The sequence below is a fragment of the Populus nigra genome, chromosome 6 (genome assembly GCF_951802175.1).
Source record: "Populus nigra chromosome 6, ddPopNigr1.1, whole genome shotgun sequence".
Taxonomy (NCBI): Eukaryota; Viridiplantae; Streptophyta; class Magnoliopsida; order Malpighiales; family Salicaceae; genus Populus; species Populus nigra.
The window spans coordinates 16,217,375-16,241,258 of record NC_084857.1 but is presented as its reverse complement, the minus strand read 5'-3'; the positions used below and the strand labels follow the sequence as shown (position 1 = coordinate 16,241,258).

Sequence of the window (23,884 nt, the reverse complement as noted above, 5' to 3'; positions counted from 1 at the left end):
TACCAGAGGTGACCATCAAACTATAAATCAAATCTAGCAAATCATTCCACTGAAAACTTCATTGTAAATCCTATTGCCTTGATACAAGACTTTGTTAATTCTTTGGAAGATAAACATAGCCATAGGAAGATGCAAAATGGACCTACTAGACAAGAGCAAAACCAACCAACAACATTTTGTAGTCACCTCACTGACTTTCTAGCTAAAGTAGACACAAATGTCAGCTAAAGTATTTTGACTGCCTTTATGACTACATTAGAACTTGATAATTTGCATGATCTTTGGATTGTTGATTCTGGTGTCATAGATCATATGTCTAACAAGTTAAGAAATATTTTTACTTTTGAATAATTTGCTTCTCCTACCTTTGTTTCGGTAGCTAATGGGAAGGGCTCTTTTATGAAGGGTAAGGGAAAATCAAATTAGTTTATGAAACAATCATATCTGATGTTCTATATGTTCCCTCTTTCCTTTTCAATTACTCTTAGTTAGTAAGTTGATCTCTACATTCAATTGTGATGTAATTTTCACTCATCATAAGGTTATATTTCAGGATCAATTAACTAAGAATACAATTGGTGAAGGTTTTTTTATCTATATGGTCTCTACTATTTCTCTCATGATAATCAAGTTTCTAGAGGATTTCAAGCTAGTTTCCTAACATCGTATATAACACTCTTATGGCATCCTCGTCTAAGACATTCGTTAAATTATATATTAGCAAAGTAAATTCAGTACGTACCAAGAAACCCCTTGAATGTGAGATTTGTCATTTTTTCAATTCTTTTAAACTTCCTTTTAATTCTTTCACATCAAATGTAACTTATATATTTGAACTTATACATTCAAATGTATGAGGACCATTTTATACTTCACTCGATGGTTTTAAATACTTTGTGACCTTTATTGATGATTTTTATAGAGTCACGTGGATGTATTTGCTGAAAGCTAAGAGTGAAGTATTTGCATGTTTTAAAAACTTTTATATGTTGATTACTAATCTATTCTCAACTCATCTTAAAACTTTTTTATCAGATAATGGCAATGAATATATGTCCAAAGACATGGCATATTATTTATGCTCTAATGACATATTGCATCAAATTAGTTGTGTTGGGATACACCAACAAAATGGGGTCTCTGAACAAAAAAAATTACGATCTACTTGAAAAAACTCGTGCTATAATGTTACAAATGAATGTTCCAAAAAGTTTTTGGTCATATGGCGTTCTCATGGCTACCTATCTTGTAAATCGCTTACCTAGCCATATACTGGATTTTAAATCTCCTCTTAAAGTTTTGCAAGTTACAAGTCCTGATGTGGCACACCTCAAGGTGTTTGGATGCTCATGTTTTGTGCATTTACCATCATCACAATGTGATAAGCTTGATTTTAAAGCCACTAAATGCATTTTCATAGGATACTCTCAAATACAAAAGGGGTACAAGTGTTATGATCCCTTACTAATGAAGATGTATGTATCAAGAGATGTTAGATTCATTGAAGACGTTCTTTATTTCTCTGCAACTGGTCAGGGGGAGGATCGATTTGAATTATTTACACTGCATAGTCCAAGTTTTCATTATCAGAGTTCATGCTCTCTACCACGACGGTTCCCTGGTGTCGGGTTCAATTTCAGTTCTAATCATCCTCCATCAAAGTCTAGTTTTACTACTGATATTTAGGGTGTTTGCCTAGCATCTAATGAAAATCCGTCTAATAAAACCCCTAGCATAGTGTTCAACTTTGACCAAGTGTTAGAATTAAGTGCACAAAAAACTCTCAGTATTCACAATGATCACTCAACCTCAAGAAGAACATCCTACAAAAAACATCAACCTCATTCAAGATTACAAGAGTATGTAACTTATAATGTCAAGCATCTCATTTTTAAATTTATGTCATATGATCAATTATCTCTATATCACATAGCATTCCTCATTTCCATATCAGAGGATCATAAGCCTAAGACATTTCAAGAAGCTCAATCTCAAGCTGTGTGGTAGCAGGCTATGAAGGAAGACTTGACTGCACTTGCTAACAATCATACATGGAACATCATACCTCTTCCTACAGGTAAACAAGCAGTAGGTTGTCATTGGATTTTCAAGACTAAATTCATCTCAAATGGAATAATTAAATGAGACAAAGCTCGGCTTGTAGCTCAAGGTTTCTCTTAGAAATTTAGAGTGGATTATAAGGAAATATTTGCCCCTGTGAAAAAAATGACTACTATCCAAGTCTTATTATCTATTGCAATCAATCATGACTGGTCATTTATCAAATGGATGTAAAAAATACATTCTTACATGGAGACCTTGAAGAGGAAGTGTTCATGAAACTACCTTTAGGATATCCATAGAGTAATTCTCCTAATCTGGTTTGCAAACTTCATAAATCTATTTATGGATTGAAGCCGAGTCCACGAATATGGCATGCCAAGTTAAGTATTGCATTAAAGGCTCTTGGTTTTACAAGAAGCAATGTTGATTATTCTCTATTTGTCCAACAGAAGTCTGCAAACAAGCTTGTTGTACTTGTATATATGGATGATTTAATCATCACTAGGAATAATGGAAAGTCTGTTATAAATTAAAGAATGATCTACAACAACAATTCTCAATTAAATATCTTGGGAAACTAAAGTACTTTTTGGGGATTGAAATTGCAATTTCCAGCAAATGGTTCTTTCTAAATCAACAGAAGTATATTCTAGACTTATTACAAGATGTTGAGCTGCTACATCCCAACCCTGTCATTACCCTCTGGACAGTAAGCTCAAACTTGACTCCTCAAGCAAACCTCTCACATCATTCACCACTTATCAAAGGATTGTTGACAAGTTAATTTACTTAACAATCACTAGACCAAACATTACCTTTGTTATCAGTTTATTAAGCCAATACATGCATACTCTCACAGTCCAACATCTTGGCATGATGAAATGCATTTTACAATATTTAGAAGGGACTATTGATCGCGACATTGTTATGTCATGCAAATGGCACACGGACATTATAGGTCACACAGATTTTTAATGGGTAGAGAATGCATTAGGTAGACGATCTACCACTGGATGCTGCATGCTTGTTAGAGGTAATTTAGTGTCTTGGAATAGAAAAAAAAACATGTAGTCGCACGCTCAAGTGCTGAAGCTGAATACCATGTAATGGCATCTGCTTCATGTGAATTAATTTGGCTCAAGAATTTACTTACAAATCTCGATTCCACAATCATACATCAATGACTTTGTTTTGTGACAATCAAGTTGTCATGCTTATTACAACTAATCAAGTGTTTCATGAACGCACAAAACACCTTGAAGTGGATTTGTCGTTATATTCGTCAGCTAGTTCAAGCTAAACTTATTCAAACTTCATATGTGCGCACTTATGATCAACTAGTTGATTTGTTTACCAAAATTCGACCTTCTGGTTAGTTTCATTAGTTGTTAAGCAAGCTTGGATCAATTAATCCACTTAATCCAGCTCGAGGGGGAGTCTTGAAAATTGTAGAGAGATTGCAGATCCTGCAGATTAATGTTGCAAATCAAGGGCCAATATATTCAAGATCTTTATATATAGTTATTATATTATCTAAGATATGCTATTTATTATCTAGTTTAGATGATCTTGTAAGTACTATATATTCCTCCTTGATTCAAGGACAATATCAAATCATTAGTTGCTATGTAGGTGCCGATTCTAGGTCATATATACTTGTATAATTCCATCAATAAGATTTATGATTAAAGTTTGCAATTCTTAAAGTTTCTTCGCTTGGCAAAAAAGGATGTTCCAAGACAAATAGTTCCTCCTTTCTTATGACTGTAAAGACATATTTTTAAATGTGATTTAATTAATTAGATAAGATTCAATATTCAGGGTATACAATTGAGAAGTGCACCTAAAAAATTTGGAAAAGAAGACTTATTTTAGTAAATCATGGTTGAGTTCAGAGAGGATAAATCTTAAAACATTCGATGAGTATACTTATTCAATAAATTCACATTTACAAAGATAAAGAAAATATTATATTCCGCACCAAAATCTCTATTTAGACACCAATACATATATTTCAATCCTCTCTCTCATATATATATATATATATATATATATATATATATATATATATATATATATATATCTTGTTGATTAAGTATTAGAATCACTCTCGAAGTATTATAAAGTTTCTTGTTCAGAGAGCTTTGTTTGATGTTCGTTAATTAGGGGCTAGATGTTGCTTGAGAAACTATAATAATGAGCTCATTGGATTATTTCGAAGTGAGCTAGCTCTACTTAACTTTGATAAAAACACGCTTATTCCTAATACTAACCCATTGAATTCTACCAGCCCATGTCAATCACATTCTAACAACCAATCAGGCAGTGATCAAAAGCTTAATTCAAGAGAATATATATATATATTATCGTTTACGTAGAAGCAACCATTCACGTACTGAAAGCTATCAAGATGCTTAATAGCTTGTGTCCATCCAAATTCATATATTCCATTGTGACCTATATCACGAAAGTAACTTCAATTTTCTATAGATGCATGCTACGTACGTACCTTCGTTTCAAGAAATGATGCATCTTCAATTTCAAAGGGTTAAATGACAGCTAAAACGTACAACATTTTACGGGGTATCATGTTAACTTATTGTATATGATTTACGTTTAAGTGCCAAAATCTGTATTAGGAATTCATAATCAAAGGTCAGGTCAGTGAACTTACTGCAAAGTTGTTGCCTTTAATCCAAATCAATTCAAACACTATTGATGCTTCGAACTGCTTTTGTACTGGATGATGTTGAATATTTTTTAAAGAGGTTCCTTAGCAAGATACGAATGTCAATCGGCCTTCTTCCTCTTCTTCTTCTTTGTTCTTGTTGCCAAGACTGTTGTATTGCGTCTTAAGCCATCTCGGAACCAAGTTTTATTGTTCCCAATGTACTCTATGAACTAAGCAAATGGAGTGTTGGTGTACGAGACTCAAACTTCATCAAGCTAAAATGAAAAGTTGAGGAAATAACCTAGATGATTTTCCTCGTTTTTGTAGACTGTATCATCTACATTGGGATATGGCCGATCATTTTTTATGCAGCTCCTGTTAGGATATGGATTTTAAGGATTGAAAAGTCGTTTTTTTTATGGAAAAATTTCTATCCATTCATTGCTGTAACTTGTATGGAAAGAGAATTTAGGAGCTCTCAGTGTTGCATTCCAATAACTCTACTACAGCTCAGGGTTTCTTATGGAAAGAACGAAAGAGATAGATATTGGGAAAGTATTATAGAAATATATTTATTTTATATCAAATACGTTTATGTTTTTCTATTTTATTTTTTATTTTTTTTATCGTACACACTCCAAACATAACCTATATATACATCTAAGATGCCACTAGTAGTCTCTCTATGACGCCCTTTTGCTTAAGATCTTGGATAAATTTAGGAATATGCTCAGCTAAATTCAAAGAACATATGCATATCCTAATGTAGAAAATACTCAAGCACATTTTGGGGAAGCTATGGCTAGGGAGAAGGAAAACAAAAACAGACGTTGACGACAGCAGCGGGAATGGATTCAAATAGCAGCTGCCTCACTCTGTCACGGGCTCTTGAAAATTATACCACATGAGCTTTCAGCTTTCAGCACAAACCATTATCAGCTCATATACAATAAACAATCCAGATTCCACATGTTATGCACTTGGGAGAGATTGAGAGACGAAGTTCTATACACAGTTTAAAACCTCCTCCAAATTTATTCTCCGAGTGTAAAGTGTAACCTAAAAAATTTCTAAACAGTTTTTTCACCTAAAAAGTGTAACTTTATTCTCCGAGGAAACTGATTTTTGATAATTATCAGAATCCATGAACAAAGTTCGATCATTTTCTTCACTAACATGAAGAATTTCTTGACAATTTTTTCAACTAAAAAATATTATATTTTAGGGCCACAGCTCTCAAGTTTAATTTTGATTTTTTTTAGGGGTAATCAAAGCTTACAATGAAAGGAATTAATTCTGATAATTATCATAATAATCTCTTTATCAATTTTAATTCCAAAATTCATTACAAAAATAAACTAAATGAAGAGTTTTCTGCACTGTTTTTTTAGATTTTTTAGATTCTTCTTCACCTTCATTTTCAACTTATTTTTTTAAGCTATGTTTTTCTTTTCAATCGACAACTTAAATACGGTTTTTATAAATAAATACTCGAGTTAATTTTTTTGTGTTTGTGGATCTTGTTTAGAAGTATATCTAAACAAGATAGTGTTGTTGGAATCTTGAATGACTTTTTGCAAATATTTTGTTTGCATTAAGTGAGAAACAATAAAGCTTTAAAAATAAAAGATCAATCGAGGACAAAAACTATATTCAACTTAATCAGATTCTAAAAGTTTTAACAGTCACTTTACTTTGTTTCAATTAAATTTTTAATATTTTATATTTTTAAAATACATACCAAGACTTTGTTTTAATATTAATTATAAATTTAGATACGTGCTTAGAATACTCAATAATTTTTAATTTTAATTGCAAGTTTACCTTGACATTTAATATTTAATATTGCATGTTTATAGTTTTATCATGTATAAACACTATTCTTTTCGTGTGTGGACAACTAATTTGAATAGCATGCACTTATAATGAACAAGACACACTCACTAATCTAATTGGTCTAATAATTTTCAAACAATTTTTTTCCCATCACCAATTCTGAAAAGATACTTGTTTCTGTACTTCGGCAAATTCACAAACTGCAAGTTTCTAGCTAGCTGAATGATTTTAAGTTTTTATTCATCAAGTTTTAGTTTCGAAAAACAAGAATACATTATTTACTATATTTAATAATCAAGTTTACAGCATACAAAGATTTGGATGCTCGAGTTTTGCACTGAACATGAGGTTTATTCTAGCGTCTCCCCTTTTAAAGTCACTATATTGGGTAAACTCTATTTTCACTCCTTAAAAAATCATAGACAGACGATTACAAGAGAAAAAGAAAATAATTTTAGTCATAAGAATTCAAGTTTCTTGTTGCATTTGAAAGGTATGAATGTGCAAAGACCGCATATATTGATGCTCCAATAGGGAACACATCCTCATCAATGGTATAGTATGGGCTATGTGGATGATATATACTCCCAATCTTCTCATTTCTCATGCCTAGAAATAAAAAGGATCCAGGTACTTCATCAAGGTAGAAAGCAAAATCTTCACTCCCCATGAAGATAGGAGCTAGCTCAACGTTTCCTTCTCCTACGATATCAATGGAAACACGCCGAACAAGTTCGTAAATTCTGGCATCATTTACTGTTGGAGGGATTATGGGATGTTCTGTGCCTGTGAAATTTACCTCACAAGTGCACCTATGTACAGCTGCCTGCCCTTCAATAACCTGGCACAAGACATTAACGCGGTTAAAAAAAGAGAGATGAAGTGCAAGTTTCTTCAATAAGAGGATTCTATGAAATGCTTGCTCCTTTTCCTTGTCCAGTTTTAACACTTTCAGTATGACTACAACAGATCTGTTGATTTATCAAGAGGCTTGCTGTGGCCAGAACTCAGACCCTTGTTTGTTTTCTTGGGTATCATTACGAAAACCTTACAATACTTGTTGTTCTAGATATCACACAACTCGTATGTGGCCTTTATCTAAAAATCGTGAAGAGGTTTCATTTCTAAGGTCAGCAGTTAAAGTTACCTCTTTTATTCTTTCCCTGAGTGCATTGAAGCTCTTCTTGCTGAAAGCCCTGAACGTTCCTTCTATTGTAGCAGAGTCTGGTATGACATTAAATGCAGTACCTCCATGGATCATAGCTACAGAAACCACCTGTAATATCCAAGTTTCGACAAGGAATTAGAATCTTCTGCACCTTAGAATCATAAAACTAAACTGAAGAAATGTAGCTTGCTCCCAGGCATGGTTATAGTACCTGGGAATCTAAAGGGTCAATCTCTCTAGAAACTATATTCTGCAAACTAATCACTGCTGTTGATGCTGCCAAAATTGGATCAATAGAGTCTTGGGGAATTGCAGCATGACCACCTTTTCCAATTATCTTTGCTTTGAAACTCCCACATCCTGCAAGGAATTCTCCAGGCCGAGAAGCAACCACTCCAGTAGGATACCTATGCACAGTGTGCAACCCAAAAATGGCATCTACATTGTCAAGAACCCCTTCTGCAATCATGTCTTTACCACCTTGCCCTTGTTCTTCAGCTGGTTGAAATATAAGCACGACAGTTCCCTGCATTTGTAGTTCTTAATTCCGCGGTTGACAGTAACATCAATATAAATCAACAAGTTTTCCACAAAATCACACTTTACCTGCAACGTATCTTGCAATTGTTTCAAGATCCTTGCAGCACCGAGGAGCATTGCAGCATGCGCATCGTGGCCGCAGGCATGCATTTTGCCATCTACTTTACTCTTGTGCTCCCACTCGACCATTTCCTATTGAGAGACAGCATATATATATAGTCCAAGATATAAATTTCTTTTCCTAGTCCCAAGTGAGCAAATTCTGTTAAAATGCCTAAGTTATGCTTGGACAGCACAGAAAAACATGTACATATCATGGAAAAATCAAGCGATGTCTAAATCTATATTTAGGACAGAATCAAATCCTACCATGTCTGAATAAAAAGCATGGTTTATAGAATTCTGCTAAAGAAATACCATTAAATCAACCAATATGTATGTGCGTGTGTGTGTGTGTATTTGTTTCTGACAGGAAGAAAACATAATACCTGAATAGGCAAAGCATCCATATCAGCTCTCAAAGCAACAAAGGGTGAAGAACCAGACCCGAGTGTGGCCACTACACCAGTTCTTGCCACAGGCCACCGATAAGCAATACCCATTTGATCAAGTTGTTGCCTAATCAACTTGCTTGTCTCAAACTCTTCAAAAGCAAGTTCAGGGTTCTCATGTATTTGTCTCCTAATCTTCTTCATCCAGTCAACCGTGTGTGGATCATTAGCCAACTCAACTATCCGCTCTTTCAAATATGAAGAAGAAGAGATATTATTATTATTATTATTTTGGCATGTTAGAAGAGAATCAAAGTGTTTCCCATTTGGGTTTAGAGAGAATCGAAAGGCTAAGGACATGGCAATGAAGAGAAGGAAAATGCTACTCTGCACCACCCATTTGTCCATGGCCAATTTGCCTTTGCCTGCCACTGTCAGTGCGTTGCTCATGGTTTTCGTTTGGTTCTCTTTTAAAAATTATTTACATGTATGTAATCTGCTATTTGACTATTTCAATTTGTGCGGTGGTGCAGTTTTATCACGTGATCATTTCCTTCATTTCTTTTTATGACATTACTTATGCGTGTCCATTTCATCGGTGCATTCTGGCAGGATAAGGTTTGGATTCTACCCTTGATTTTCCTGTTATTGGATGGTGATGTTACATTGCTGTTTTAACCCGGCTGCTCTGGTGGGTCAATTCAAGATCTAACCACCTTATTTTTTAATTTGGGTTAGATGACTCAAAAAAAAGTTAATTTAACTTGATCAACTGGATGGATCAATTCATGATTCGGTTGATATGATAAAAATATGGTTTGATTTATTAAAAAAATTAAAATAATATTATTTTAATATTTAAAAAAAATAAATAATTTAGATTAAATCATTTCATTGTGACTTGAATCTTATACCAGATTAACCTCAAATCAGGTTTAACAACAATGTCTTATATAATTTTGAATTCAAATAATTTAGATTTGGTGAGAAAATAGAATAAATGGTAGTATAGTTGTTGTAATACATACAAACATACTAGCCTTGGGGCTGAATTATTGTTTTATCAAAAATGATGTTTAGGTATCAAAATAAAGTAATCAAATGACCAAAAATATTATAATCTAGGTAATTAATGTCAAGGTAATTTGGGATATCCCGTCAAATCAATAGCCCAAATAATAAGACTCAAATAAACCCATAAAAAATAAAAAGAATTATAAAGTCTTTTTTAAAAAAAAAAATTAGACCTGAAACACCTAATCTGGAAAAAAACTATAAAGTTCAATTCTCAATCAATCACATGTTAGAGGATGAAATTGAGAATGAGTTTTAATTATACAAAAAGATTTTAAAAAAAATAGCAATTAAAAGAATGAAAATCAAAATTAAAATCCAAAATAAATCTTATATTTAATTAAAGGGTGAAATTGAAAAAAAAATTAGTAAAAGAAAAAAAATTAGAGAATAATGAGGATCAAAATTAACAAAAACAAATATTATAATTAAATGATGAAATTAAAAAGAATAATAACCTTTACAAAAAGACAAAGAAGAAAATTAAAAATCAAAATAAAAAAACCGAATCACAAAATATAATACTATCAATTTAAATTGAAGAATAAAATTAAAAATAAATCAAACTTTTATAAAAAAAAAAAACTAAAATAAAAAATAAAAAATAAAAAAAATTAAAATTAAAATGCGAACAACAAAGAAAATATCTCAATACTCTTAAAAGTCTGATTTAAGATTTTTGAGTGGGGTCGAAAACCTATTACATTGTTCTAGCAAACAAGAGGAAGAATAGAGTTTGAGAAAATATCAATGCCCTAAAGCAATTATGCCTCGCGCGTCACGTGGGAATTGATAGCTGAGAAAACTTTGGTGCACCTACCACCATTTGCAGGGTCATTGGAAGACTTTGAGAAAGTCCTATTTCTTTAATTTTAGGATTTAAATCTTAAGGTAAATTATAATGAGTAAAATTACAATAATCATTTAAAAGTTTGACATATTATAAAATCTCTCTTTTATATCCAAAACATCTTTAATACTAAGGGGATAATGCAAAAACATGAGGAGTATTCTAGATAAAAATGAGGTTTTTGTAATATTTACTTAAATTTTAAGGGGTTCTTATAATATTTTAAAATCTTTGGATGGTCACTATAATTTTATGACACTTTAAACGGATTTTTTATAATTTACCTTAAATATTAAATCAAATATAAAAAAATTAATAAATCTCTCAATTTTGATTTTTATTATTATTATTAATGTAGGTGTTCGGGTCAACTTGCGCACACCTTGACTAATCCCACAAACCCTAAAGTTAACGATCATATAAGCCTCAAGTGGTTTTGGTGAGACTCGAAGCAGTGGCTTCTAGAAAGCAAACATAGAGCCTGATCAGTTAAACTACATCCCTTAGGGTTTTTAATTCTGATTTTTTACTATATCTCATGAAGATCGTTCTTAGTTTAATGCATGAAAGGTAGGATAAAAAATATTAGGCCTAATAGTAAAAATAATAATTGATAGTAATTAGTGATACAATCTTATTTTTCAAATTCTAACAAATATTTTATATAAAATAGACTTTGTGACTTATGTTCCACATGTGTATTAATAAATTATTTAATACATTTTATGTATAAAAAATAATTTTAAATTATTTACAAATAAACAATTTACTGTTTTATCCAAACATTTTTCAAGTTTAAGAATTTTAATATTTTAGATAAACTTTGATTAAAATAATTTTTAATTGTATTGTGTTTCAATTAGAAATATAATGAGAATATTGTAGAAATACAAATTCACTTATAGGAATCTTATAAAAGCATTATAAAATCAATATTATCATTATATTTGTCTCATACCCAAACACTTGGTTATAATTAACACTAACTTTGTTCATGTAAAAACATATTTATTATTAGTAAAAAAAATTTATCTTTGATATTCATTTATATTTGATTAATAAATCTAGAGTAAAGATAAAGTTATTAGAACAAAATTATTTTTCAAATGAAATTATAAAATGATTATAATTATAAGATTCTTATTGTATCAAAGTATTATTCTTATATGTTCCTAGTCGATACTTTATTAAGACTGAATATTAATTAGAATTATTGAGATTGATACATATTGTATTTTTTCCTTTATGAAATGAAGCAATTGTTTTTATAAGTTGCTAAAGAAATACATATTGTATTTTTTCCTTTATGACTCTCATTCTTTTGGTTTTGATTATTTTTTTTTTAGGATCTTGTTGTGAATTTAATTTTTCTTTTTAATTTTTCCCTTTAATTCAAAATTTTAGGTTGTCCTCTTATTTATTTTTTTTTTATTTTGAATTTGATCATCATTCTTTTAATTGTTATTTTTTGTTTTAGATCCTTTTGTATAATTGATTTTTTTTTTTCAATTTTATCCTTCGACATTTGAATTGTTATGAATTGGATTTTGTGATTTTTCTAGATGAGGTGCTTCCGGTTTAGTAACTTAAGTCACAGATTTGAAAAGTTAACATCTTTTTTTTTCATTTATTTTTTTTCAATTTCATCCTTTGACGTTTATTTTTTTGAAAAATAGGTTTCGTGATTTTCTTCAATTAATTTCCTTTTAATCATTGTTATTAAACTCAGACCGGCGGGTCAACCCAGGACCTGGTGGCTTGACTGGTTCGGGTTTGTTAAAACATCAGGCAGTGCAACAGCCCGGGAAAACCCGGTCAACCTGATGGGTCGACCCATGACCCGGGCGAACCTGGACGAGACCCGATGTTTTTTTTCTCTCTTTTCAAATGTGGTTTTTCTCCTGTACCCCTCTTTTTTCATCTTTTTTAGTTGGTTATTAATACTTTTTAAAGTTCATTATATAAATATTAGAAAAATATTTTATTTTTTCAATGTGGGATTTGAAACCCTTTAGTATATATACTCTATTTTTCCAAAAAAAAATTATGTTTTTTCAATGTAGGATTTGAAACCCTTTAGTATATATACTCTATTTTTCCAAAAAATAATTATGTTTTTTCAATGTGGGATTTAAATATACTCTATGTTCACGAGAAAAAAGTTATGTTTTTTCAATGTGGAATTTGAAACCCTTTAGTATATATACTCTATGTTCCCAAGAAAAAAGTTATTTTTTCAATGTGGAATTTGAAGTCCTTTCGTGTATATACTCTATGTTCACAAGAAAAAAGTTACGTTTTTTCAATGTGAGATTTGAAACTCTTTAATATATATATACTTTATGTTCACAAAAAAAAAGTTATTTTTTCAATGTAAGATTTGAAGCCCTTTAGTATATATACTATGTTCACAAGAAAAAAGTTATATTTTTTCAATGTGGGATAAAAAAATATTTTTTATTTAAATACTTCAACTTAAAAGGATAACATAGTATCTTTTTAATATATGATTAAAAAACTTTTTAAAATATTCTTTTAAACTTCATTATTTACAACATGTATAGTCTATATTCACATGGATTTTTTCTTAATTTTTTTATATGAAATATTAAAACTTTGAATATTTTTTTAAAATTTTTCCGGGTTGATTTGGGTTGACTCATAAAACCCAGGACCTGACCCCTTGGCAGGGTCAACCCCCGGGCCGAGTTTGATAACTATGCTTTTAATCAGATTATCTTAATCTCATGACTTAGATAGCAGGTTTGACTAGTTAACTTAAGTATTTTTTTAAGGTCGGTTTTTTTTATATTTTTTTTGTATCGTCCTTCAAAATTATGTTATTTTTAAAATTAAGCTTCGTTATTCTTTTAGTTTTTTCTTCTATTAGGTTATCTCGTTTGCATAATCTAACTTGTTAAGTTTGGTGGCCTTACATAGGTTTGCATGTGTTTTATTTTTTTAGACTCATTTTTATTGACTATTTTTTTCTTTTAGTTTTATCATTTTATATTTAGATAGTTAAGAATTGATTATCTTTATTTTTTTCAATTTGCTTTTTATATTGGTTTGTCTTCACAATCTGAATTAGGAGTTTGTCATGTTAGCTTGGATTGATTAAAAAAAAACTTTATAATTTTATTTTTCTTTTAACAAGAGTAATTTTTTCTTAGTCGATTCATTTACTTTCATTACTATCTTATTAGATTCAGAATGATTTATAATCTATCACTTGAGTCATAAGAAAATTTTCTTTCGCTGAAATTTGTTTTTTTACATTGCTAAAAAGTTGGTCAGCCCGCGAAAAAGGGCGTGCCACGGTGGTGCCACCTAGACAAAAGCTATAATAACTTCTCATGTATATTATGAAAATTCCTGCGGTAATTAATTAATATAATAATCCCTTGAAGTCGTCAAAACTCTGTCGTCCAAACTTGTCCATTCTTTTTCCTCCAAAGCCTCTCTTCCACAATTAACCAAAACGTACATCCTTCACTGATCCTCTACCTTGTTAATTTCCCATAATCCATCATCCTTCACATGATTTAACAATTTCCCATCGTTAACTCCATCATATCTTTCAGAAACCTTGCACCATGGCATCTCCTGGCCATAATCTCCTCATATTACTTCTTTTCTTCATCTCCTTTCCATGTTCAGAGTCCAGACTCTCCGTCGACTATTACAACCAAACATGCCCACAATTCGCTTCTATCATGGAACAGATCGTCTCGGACAAGCAAATTGCTAGCCCCACCACTGCTGCCGGCGTTCTTCGCCTCTTCTTCCACGACTGCATGGTGGAAGGCTGTGATGGCTCCTTGCTCATCACCTCCACATCCTTCAACAAAGCTGAACGTGATGCTGACATCGACCAGTCCATCCCTGGAGATGCATATGACCTTGTCACTCGTGCGAAGACTGCCCTTGAGCTCCAGTGCCCCGGCATTGTCTCTTGTGCTGACATTCTAGCCACCGCTGCACGCAACCTTGTCACAATGGTGGGAGGTCCTTACTACCATGTGCGTCTAGGACGCAAAGATGGCCTGGTATCCAACGCCTCTCTTGTCCAAGGCAATATTGCTCAACCAACAATGCCATTGTCAGATATCATCTCCCTTTTTTATTCCAAAGGGTTTTCAGTGCAAGAAATGGTGGCTTTGGTCGGCGCTCATACGATAGGGTTTTCCCATTGCAAAGAATTTAGTCACAGGCTTTTTAACTTCAGCAAGACTTCAGAGACTGACCCTGCATACAACCCCAAATATGCAGAAGGGCTAAGGAAATTGTGCGCAAATTACACGAAGGACCCAACTATGAGTGCTTATAATGACGTGATGACACCAGGGAAATTTGACAATATGTACTATAAAAATCTGCAGAGGGGGTTAGGGTTGCTGTCAACAGATCAAGCCCTTTCCGTGGATAGGAGGACCAAGCCCTTCGTAGACTTGTATGCTGCTAATGAGACTGCATTCTTTGAAGCTTTTGCACATGGAATGGAGAAAGTTAGCATTTATAAGATCAAGACAGGGACGAAGGGAGAGGTTAGGCATAGGTGCGATCAGTTCAACGCTGCCAAGATTAATTAGAAATGGTAATCATTTGCAGCTTTAGTTGGAAGAGAAGGGTCCATGATTGTGAATAGGGAAGTCTTACTGTTGTTTGTATTATTTCTCTTGGGCGAAACAGATGCATCCTTCAACATAATATACATCAAGCACGCACACTTGTTGAATTATAATCCTATAGTTTTTAAACCCGATCCAGTCCAAGATTCAGGTTCCAGGTTTTGACCGAGTCACCAGGTTTTGAACAGGCTGCCGAAGTCAATCCTTATTTTTTAAAAAAATCAAAACATCATTTTAATAAAAAAAAAAAACCAACAGGTTGCAACCGGGTTTTGCCGGATCATGACTTTTCCTATTTTTTCTTCAACCCGACCCGGGGCTGGGCCCGGGTCGGCCGGGTCCCAAATCGACCCGCCGGGCCAGTCCGGTTTCAAAACTATGGATAATACACTTCCAAAGCAGCACTGTTTGTGATCCGTATATTACGAATGCAGAAGCTGACATATCCAAGATGTACGTACTAGTAACCTTCAAAGCATCATCAAAGCAAGGAGGGGAAAAAGTTCTCACTGTCCATATATTTGGTACAAAACAATGTAATGTAAGATAGTGTGATTAAGAATCATCTAATGGAGTTAAGAATTTAATGTGATCATGATTACGACGCATGCCATTAGTTTATAGACGCGATTTCTATATCACCACCTTCCTTCAACTTGCACGAGAGTTCCACAGGATGCCCATGGAAAACACTGACTGCTAGGTTTCGTTTCTCGATGAAAAAAACCATTGACAAATCATTGAACACACTGGCTGGGAGAGGGAGAGAACCTCTAGAAGTCGGTTTTTTCTTAATTACATTAAATTTACTTGGATAGTTGAGTAACAGAACCAGAACAATGAAAGAAAGATGCCACTGCCTATGGTTGCGCTATCAGTAACAACGGAATTTCACGACGGAAAAGTTGAAATCGAAGTGACCTAACTACCAACCAATTATTGTCCCACTTGGGCAGTACAGAACATGTGCATGATGCGGTTATGAATAATTAATGCAATTTACAAGTACGTGTTCCTACAATCTGGGGGAAAGAACAATAGAATGACCAAAAGGAGCGCACAAAGGAAGGAATTTTACAATATCAACGAGATGCTGTCATTCTTACAACCTGGCAGAACATGACCTCAAGACAAAACCACCATCTGCACTTCACATGGCAGAACAATAGAATGACCACTCATGGTCGAGAAATTGCTTAACCTCATACTTTACTAGCACTAGCGCCAGAACACAAGCAAATTAATGTGTGCAGACAGTTAATCCATTAACCCTAGTGCATCAGATTCAACTTCCCGTATCCAGCTAAGATTTTGCATTCACAGCAGGAGTACAATTAAACTACTGTCCAAGGCAAAGACACAACATGCAATAAGAAAAAGCAAATGTCGCAGATCTTACCATATTTAGCAAGGCTTTCTTTTGTCAACTTTTAAGTGGATGTTGAACCATTTCTTCTTCTTAGATCTATCCCTTGTAGGTTTCTTATCTCTCACTTGTGCATCTTCTTTGGTCTCCCTGAAGGGACCCTTATTCCTGCTTTTACTTGAACTCCGCTTCATTGGCAGAGCAATGGTGTAGGAGGCATGAATTTCATTCCTTTGTCTAAGAAGCTCATCAATCTGCAAAACCAATATCAACAGTGAAAATTCAGAAAACATCAATCTATTCATACCTCATCTTCATGTAGATATCAGCAACAAATTTTGACAAGTTAAACTCACTGCTTGCATCTCTTGTGCATATCTACTGGTCATCTCGGTAAATTGTGCCAATACCTGTCGAAAGGCCACAAAAATTACTAACAAAGAGAGGCAAGAGCAGACAAATATAGACTGCTGAAGTCAAGTGCAAACCTCTCGATATTCAGTTTCAAACTTGGATATTTCTACCCTCTTTCCAAGAATCTCAGCTTCAACAGCTCTGAGATTAGCTTTTTCTTCCATAAAAGGTGCGGCACAAAGAGCTTCTATTGAGTAACTTGCACTTTTAAAAAAATTGTCACCTGAAAGAAAGAGCCAGGACCAGAAGGATGCTGTCAGCCAATCCGCACATATATTATCAAAGTATACTACCCTAAACAACAAGAAAAATCTTAGAACTGACCATAGACACCAAAAACATGGGTTCCAGCCTTCAGTTCAGATATTTCACATGGCTGAAACCCATCCAATTTTTTGAAGAAAGCAGCATCAGCATCTTTTGCAGCTGCAATCTGAAACCACAACAATTCCACAGCCAAAATGAGGATGAATGAATCAAATAAAAGACAAATATCAAAGATGACACTTGACACTGGTCTCTTAAATCATCAGCTTACAGAGTTGACAGTGTGATCCAGCCGGTATACAGGAAAACATAGAAAGTACATTCCAGCAGATGTAACCTTTCCTGTTTTAGCACTGTCTTCCTACACCAAAAAGCAAACCAGTAAAAATGGGTGAAATGTAATGATATTGAATGTGTTTAGTCAAGAATATTAAACTAGAGTCTATTGAGCTAAAAACATGGCAAACATGCAAAGGCAGATCAATTCCAGAAAGAACTTCGTCAACGGTAGCTCCCCTTTTGACCAAGTAGTGTCCATCATAATTAGGGATCTAGTCAGTTATACTTCACTAGAGAGAGATCTAAAATCTCTTTTGTGGGAAGATCTCCAATCTGCTAGTCGTAATATGATAAATGAAGTCATAATGTTCTTTAAGATCCATCCAAGACTAGAATCAAAGTAAGAATATGGAACTGTTGGCTTTGATTTAAGATGATCAACCAACAAGAAAAGGAAAAAGACGGGGGAAAGTGCATCATACCTGTAGAGCAAGGCTTAATCCTCCACCACTTTCTTCCTGATCAAAATACAATAACTGTACAAAAGACACTCAATCAGTATGCCTAATGATCATTTTTCACGCATAAGTTATAGATGGAGAAAATTACGTACTCGATATCACTTGAGAACTCACTACACGAAACTGCTAAAAATGAAATAACAATTGTGGGAATCTGAAATTTGTTTGACAGCAATGAGGGGGGTGCAAGACATGGTTATAAGACCCAGCCTGTCAGGTCTGGTCAGGTTAGTGGAAAAACCCAGTCTTTTTTTACCAAAATGATGTCTTTTAAGGGTTTTTATAAAACAATCTTGGGTTGACCTAGGCCTTAGGCTGGGTCGACCCTCAACTCTGGTCTAATAATTATGGTGTGAGAAACTTTTGGACTGGTTGTCAGAAAACTAAAACAATCCAGGAAGAGACATTTTTCATATAGACATTTTAATCGGTTTTTTTCTTTTTCTTTTTGCCAAGTTTTCCAACAAAATGCCCATAAGAAACAGTTTCAAGTTACATAAGCTCATAAATCTGCTCCCACAGCACAAAGTCATTGAAAGGCAAAGATGGACTATTTGGCTTATAATCTGTATCCCATAAAGGCCAGGAAGTCTTCTTTTTCCTGGAAGGAAAGAACTGATGGAGAATGATTGAAGATTTTCTTACGTATCTAGTTATTTTAGAGAGTTATATCTTCCAGTTAGTGTTGACTACTTATTTTGTACTACTAGTAATTGTCTTTTGGTTTTTTACTTCCAATCATTATCCTATCATTCTGGGTTTAGGGTTTTCATTACTCACATAAGAGCAAGAATTATAGTTCAGAGATAGTCATTGATGAATGAAAGTTCAATTTTGAGATTGATCACTCTCCATCCCATTCAACCCGCCCCCGCAAAGAAAAAAAACAATTAATTTTCTTGGTTTCTCCCATACCCATTTCTGATACTTCTCTACTCCCTGATTCTTTTTATCAAGTAGTATCAAGGAACAGATTTCCATGTCCCAGAACATAACCAAAAATAATCTAAATTCATTGCTTCCAAAAGAGAAGGTCCATCAGATTCTCCATCACTACAGAAAGGTGAAGAGAAAAACAAATGCAAAAAATAAATGTTTCCAACAGAGCTAAAGAAAATCAATTATGATGATTAAGGAAAATGCAAGGCCATATGAGTCAAAAGACTGTTTACAGGAAACTCTTTCAGCATCAACTTAGGAAGCCAAATATCTTCTTTCATTCCTTATTAACTATGAAAAAAGGAGACTCTCTACAATTGGGGTTGTCATCTCCATTGCAGCACTTATTCAGCACCAACATAGGAGACCAGTAAACTCCTCTCTTGAAGAGAGTCATAATGCCCGAACAGACCAAGCAGTCAAGAACCCAATATTTTCCTATAGGAAATATTAAATCAGACAGCTCCCGCTTATCAATAAATTCACAATCAATTAAATTCAAAGCTTTAACCCCTATCACGCCCAGTCAACTATGCTGATTTTGTTGAATTGGCCACAGATTTTTACATGGGCTTCCAACCAATGAAAAGTACCACTAACATTGAGGAAGCAATGAAAGGCAACCTTGAGTAAAAAAAGCTCTCTATTATTCATTAAAAACTACAGAATACCAATCTACCAAAAATATACCTCTCTACACACTGTCACATATTGCAATGTGTGTCATTTGTTCCGAAGAAAATTTGGGAAAATGCAAATAGTACCCTGTGGATTGGCACATGTGCACTTCGGAGACTGAGAATTTGGCACTTCAGTGACTTGTGATTTTCTCTGATAGCATCTGCCTTTTTTTTCATTTAAGTTGCTAGATATAAATCCTCAAACTTTTTACATTTTTAATTTCATACAATTGAACATTTAATTCAACACTGTAACAGACACTTCCTGTACATGAAATGTGTCACTATTTATATTTTATGATCCAACTACCTTGGACAACAAAAAAACATGAAATACATTCATAGAAAAAAGAAAGAAATACACTACTTTTTATAATACCAAGAAAACCATCCAAGGAATACAGTGCTCTGTACATAACTAATGGAAAAGGGCAAATGCAACAAATGAAACCACGAGTATTGATAAATAATCAAGATTGAGGTTGATAACAAAAATTTTATCAATTGATAGAAATTATAGCAATTAGAAGAAGAAAAAAGTTGGACTTATTTTAGCAAACTTAACTAATGGGAAATGGCAAATGCAAAATATGAAAACATGGGCATCTGAAGTTTAAAAATTTGAAACTTGTTCAATAACTGCAAATGCGCCAACCACATGATAGCTTTTTGCAACTTTTCCCTAGAAACTTGCCATTATATGGTGCAATTCACAATTGACTAGCTATCATACAAGCTTAAATGCACCACAATCCCAAACTAAGAGCACACAATCCTTGAACCAACTTCTGTTGCTTTTGAGTAAAAAACATGAGCGTCCATACTAAGGAACATTCAATCACAAATGGCATTTTCAGAACTCCAATTAAAAACAAACATTCAGTATGCTCTTTTGACCCTATCAGGCAGCTTTGCAATATCATAATCTGTAATTTGCACACTAAATGAATTGAACAAGAAATCTCTAAAGCCATTTCTTTGAAAAGGCTCATTCTTACAATTGGTTTAGTATTGATATACAGTGGCTGCATGGCAGCTTTTGGGCCTCTACAAAGCGTTCCACCATGAGTCAGCTTTTTGAAGAAAACATCATTTAATCTCAAAAGGGGAAAAAAAGACTATTTTCTAAAGAAAATAAAGAGAGGAATGATTTTTCCAACAATATCCTTTGCTCAGTGACTGAAAGTAACACTAGACAAGCCCTTCATCAGAAGTTGTCCTCTGTGTGTCTTGCAAACAGAAAGTGATTATTACTCCTTGATTCCATTCAAATCTCACACAAACTTAAAAGGAAAGGGTGACATAAAATACATTCAATGACTGCCAAGTTTACTCCAATAAGCGATATGTTCCTTTCTCACTCAAACATTAACCTCATTACCTCAGTCAAAGATGCTAAAATCCTTTGCTCAGCAAGAATACAGTTGGGCATACAAAATAAAAAGTAGGAGAAAAATACACCATCGGACTTAAATCATTAAGGATTTGTGCCAAAGGTTTATGATTATTCTAACCTTGAACTTGCTTTTGTCAGACGATTGCACTCGACAAACAAATCCAGCCCTTGCCTCCTCTTCTGTTATCGTGACAGAATAGAAGTGAGCACACTGCTTTTCAACCTGTTTAAAAATTTAGGTTTTTCCAATGAGACCTAGCACAATAACAAAAACTGACACACAAACCAGAACAAATACCTCACCTTCCTAGAAATAGGTTCCCCAAGTGAAAGTGGACGAATATCAACCGCACCATTAAGCGCCTCCTCCAAAACAGTTGCTGATATAGTGGTCTTAATTGGTACTCCAAGTTTACTATCATGAAAGAAACAGTACAAATAAAAATCAATACAAACCATCACAATCATCATAACTCATGAGAATTATTCCAAAATAATTTTTTTAAAAAAATTATTTTGATGATTAACATCGCATAAATTCATTATAAACTTGCCTAAAGAGTGCCGCAAACATAGTATTCACAGCTCCCAAACTTGAAAGATCCAGTTCAAGTTCTTGACTTTCTGATTCGACAGCCTGATCATATGACAGCAAGATCATGCTTCGCATTACATAATCATATAAAACACGTATAAAACTAAATTATTACAATTCTACAAGAAATTGAAATGGCTGGTATCTGGATAGCCCCAAAAACTGCAGAATGAACCACATTATTTCAAAGAGAGGAAAATAATCTATGTTAACATTTGAATTCAAAACATTATTCATCCACTGCCAAAATTCCTCACCTCAAAACCAGCAGAGTCATATTGGCGTCTCTTGTCTGGATCAGCCAATATATTATAGGAAAATGTAACCTCTTTAAATATATCAGCTGCTTCAGGATCATTTGCATTTTTGTCAGGATGGTACCTGAAATAGTAGGCGAAAGAGAATTTTCCAACCTTGATTAGCAATGGATGAAACAAGGGAAAAGAAAAATGGAGGGCGTTTTCAACCTCAATGTATGTGGGTATCTTATAAGAACTAGTAGTGATTCAAAGTTCCATTGCCACCCAATTGTGCTACTTAACTACTCCAAGTTCGGCTCTTTATTCTGTTTTCCATCATATCTTTAATAAATCAAATCTTGCTTTCCAAACAAGTCATACATTGCACTTGCACTAGGAAATAATTACAGTAACCCCAATAATGTCACAAAAAACCTTTATTTACCTCTATTTTTTGCTTAAACAATAATTACTCATCCTGTAAAACCCTATTAAATTATTTCGTTGATGCACTCTTAGAATTAAATGAAGATTCAATCACAAAAGCTGTCCAAATTAACAAAAAAGACTGTAAAATTAAAAATAAATCTTCAACCAATTTAAAATAATAATTAAAAAAAACATACTTGAGAGCCATTTTACGGTAGGCGGACTTAATTTCCTGGTCAGAGGAGTTCCTGGAGACGCCAAGGACTTCGTATGGGTCTCGCCGCACCTGCCTTGCTGCTTCATCCTGCTTCGATCGATGAGCTGGCATTACGCTATTCTATTTATATACAACAATAACTAACAAAACCCTAAAATAAATCACTGCAGCAAGGAAGGAGATAGCCAAATGTTTTCCAACATTCCTCTCTCTCTCTCTCTCTCAATTTTGTGTTTGGTGGAGGAAGTAAAGAAACCCTAGAAAGAGAAGGACTCCATGGGATGGGACCTCCCCTGAGCTGGAGCTTAGAGAGAGAGAGAGAGCGACCGCGATAGAGACAAACCACCAAGAAAATTTGGAGGGGAAAATCTAGGGATAAAGGGTTAGTGACTCAGAAGTAATCTTTCCGGATTTGTTTTTACGTTTATAAGTTAGTCCTCGTAGTTTTGAAATTCTGTAAGTTATAGTCTCTTTATTTGTCTATGTCGAATGGTTTTTTTATAAATAAAGAATAATTAAATTATCCAGTTGATTCATGTAGATTAAATTAATATTTTTTAATTTTTTAAATATTATTTTTTATATCAGCTAGTTAAAATGATCTAAAAATACCAAAAAAATATTAATTTAAAGTAAAGAAAAAATTAAAAATTAAAATTAAAATTTTTTAAAAGCATTTTTAAAATACAAAAACAGACAGGGCTTTAATTGCTGAAATTGAGTATTATAACAAGCTTTAGAATAATATTCATGCTTGGTTTGTTGATTTTTCTAATGAGCATTATGAACATGAAAAAACATAAATATTTTTAACATAATAATAGTTAAGAGAAATAATTCTCATAAATATGTATTAGCCTCAATTTAAATATAAGGATTATTTAGTTATTTTAATGATATTTTCTTAAGAAATATTTGAAAATATGCTCATTAATATTCCAAACCAATTAGTAGATAGCTCAAGCTTATTAAATTTGGTCTTTATTAAATTAATCTTGAGTCTATCTCAATTATAAAAAAAAAAAAAAAACTAAACTAAGATACAGACAAACAAGGATATGATATTGGATTTTCTAAATTCAATGGATTAATTAACTATTTTTACACAACTACAAGGACAGAATAACAATTTTCAAGAATTGGATACTCTTTTCAATAAACTGCAATCTTGTTGAGCGATTCACCCTTTATGGCTTGTGAGTGAAAGTTCCGCATGT

General features: G+C 33.3%; 3 protein-coding genes across 6 annotated transcripts; 1 reads left to right on the top strand and 2 right to left on the bottom strand.

Annotated features, from left to right (window-relative positions):
- Window positions 1-6,833: 6,833 nt before the first annotated feature.
- Window positions 6,834-9,247, bottom strand: LOC133696742 (IAA-amino acid hydrolase ILR1-like 4). Its single transcript, XM_062119016.1, has 5 exons — window positions 8,768-9,247; window positions 8,346-8,471; window positions 7,951-8,265; window positions 7,719-7,847; window positions 6,834-7,412 (listed from the first exon to the last, which is right to left on the bottom strand). Exons 1-5 carry the CDS (start codon window positions 9,218-9,220, stop codon window positions 7,026-7,028), a joined length of 1,410 nt encoding a protein of 469 aa, XP_061975000.1. The 5' UTR covers window positions 9,221-9,247; the 3' UTR covers window positions 6,834-7,025.
- Window positions 9,248-13,926: 4,679 nt separating this feature from the next.
- On the bottom strand, window positions 13,927-23,025 carry LOC133697346 (chaperone protein dnaJ 16-like). Of its 4 annotated transcripts, none has more exons than XM_062119816.1 (12): window positions 22,648-23,025; window positions 22,040-22,163; window positions 21,742-21,824; window positions 21,491-21,602; window positions 21,306-21,410; window positions 18,134-18,187; window positions 17,644-17,733; window positions 17,430-17,538; window positions 17,180-17,328; window positions 17,048-17,101; window positions 16,725-16,945; window positions 13,927-14,942 (listed from the first exon to the last, which is right to left on the bottom strand). In XM_062119816.1, exons 1-11 carry the CDS (start codon window positions 22,776-22,778, stop codon window positions 16,730-16,732), a joined length of 1,227 nt encoding a protein of 408 aa, XP_061975800.1. In that variant the 5' UTR covers window positions 22,779-23,025; the 3' UTR covers window positions 13,927-14,942; window positions 16,725-16,729. The 4 variants fall into 4 exon arrangements, with proteins under 4 accessions (XP_061975800.1, XP_061975798.1, XP_061975799.1 ...); XM_062119814.1 differs by lacking the exon at window positions 13,927-14,942 and adding an exon at window positions 16,231-16,628; XM_062119815.1 differs by lacking the exon at window positions 13,927-14,942 and adding an exon at window positions 16,231-16,468.
- Window positions 14,291-15,367, top strand: LOC133697347 (peroxidase 6). The gene has a single exon (XM_062119817.1). It carries the CDS (start codon window positions 14,291-14,293, stop codon window positions 15,284-15,286), a length of 996 nt encoding a protein of 331 aa, XP_061975801.1. The 3' UTR covers window positions 15,287-15,367.
- Window positions 23,026-23,884: the final 859 nt, after the last annotated feature.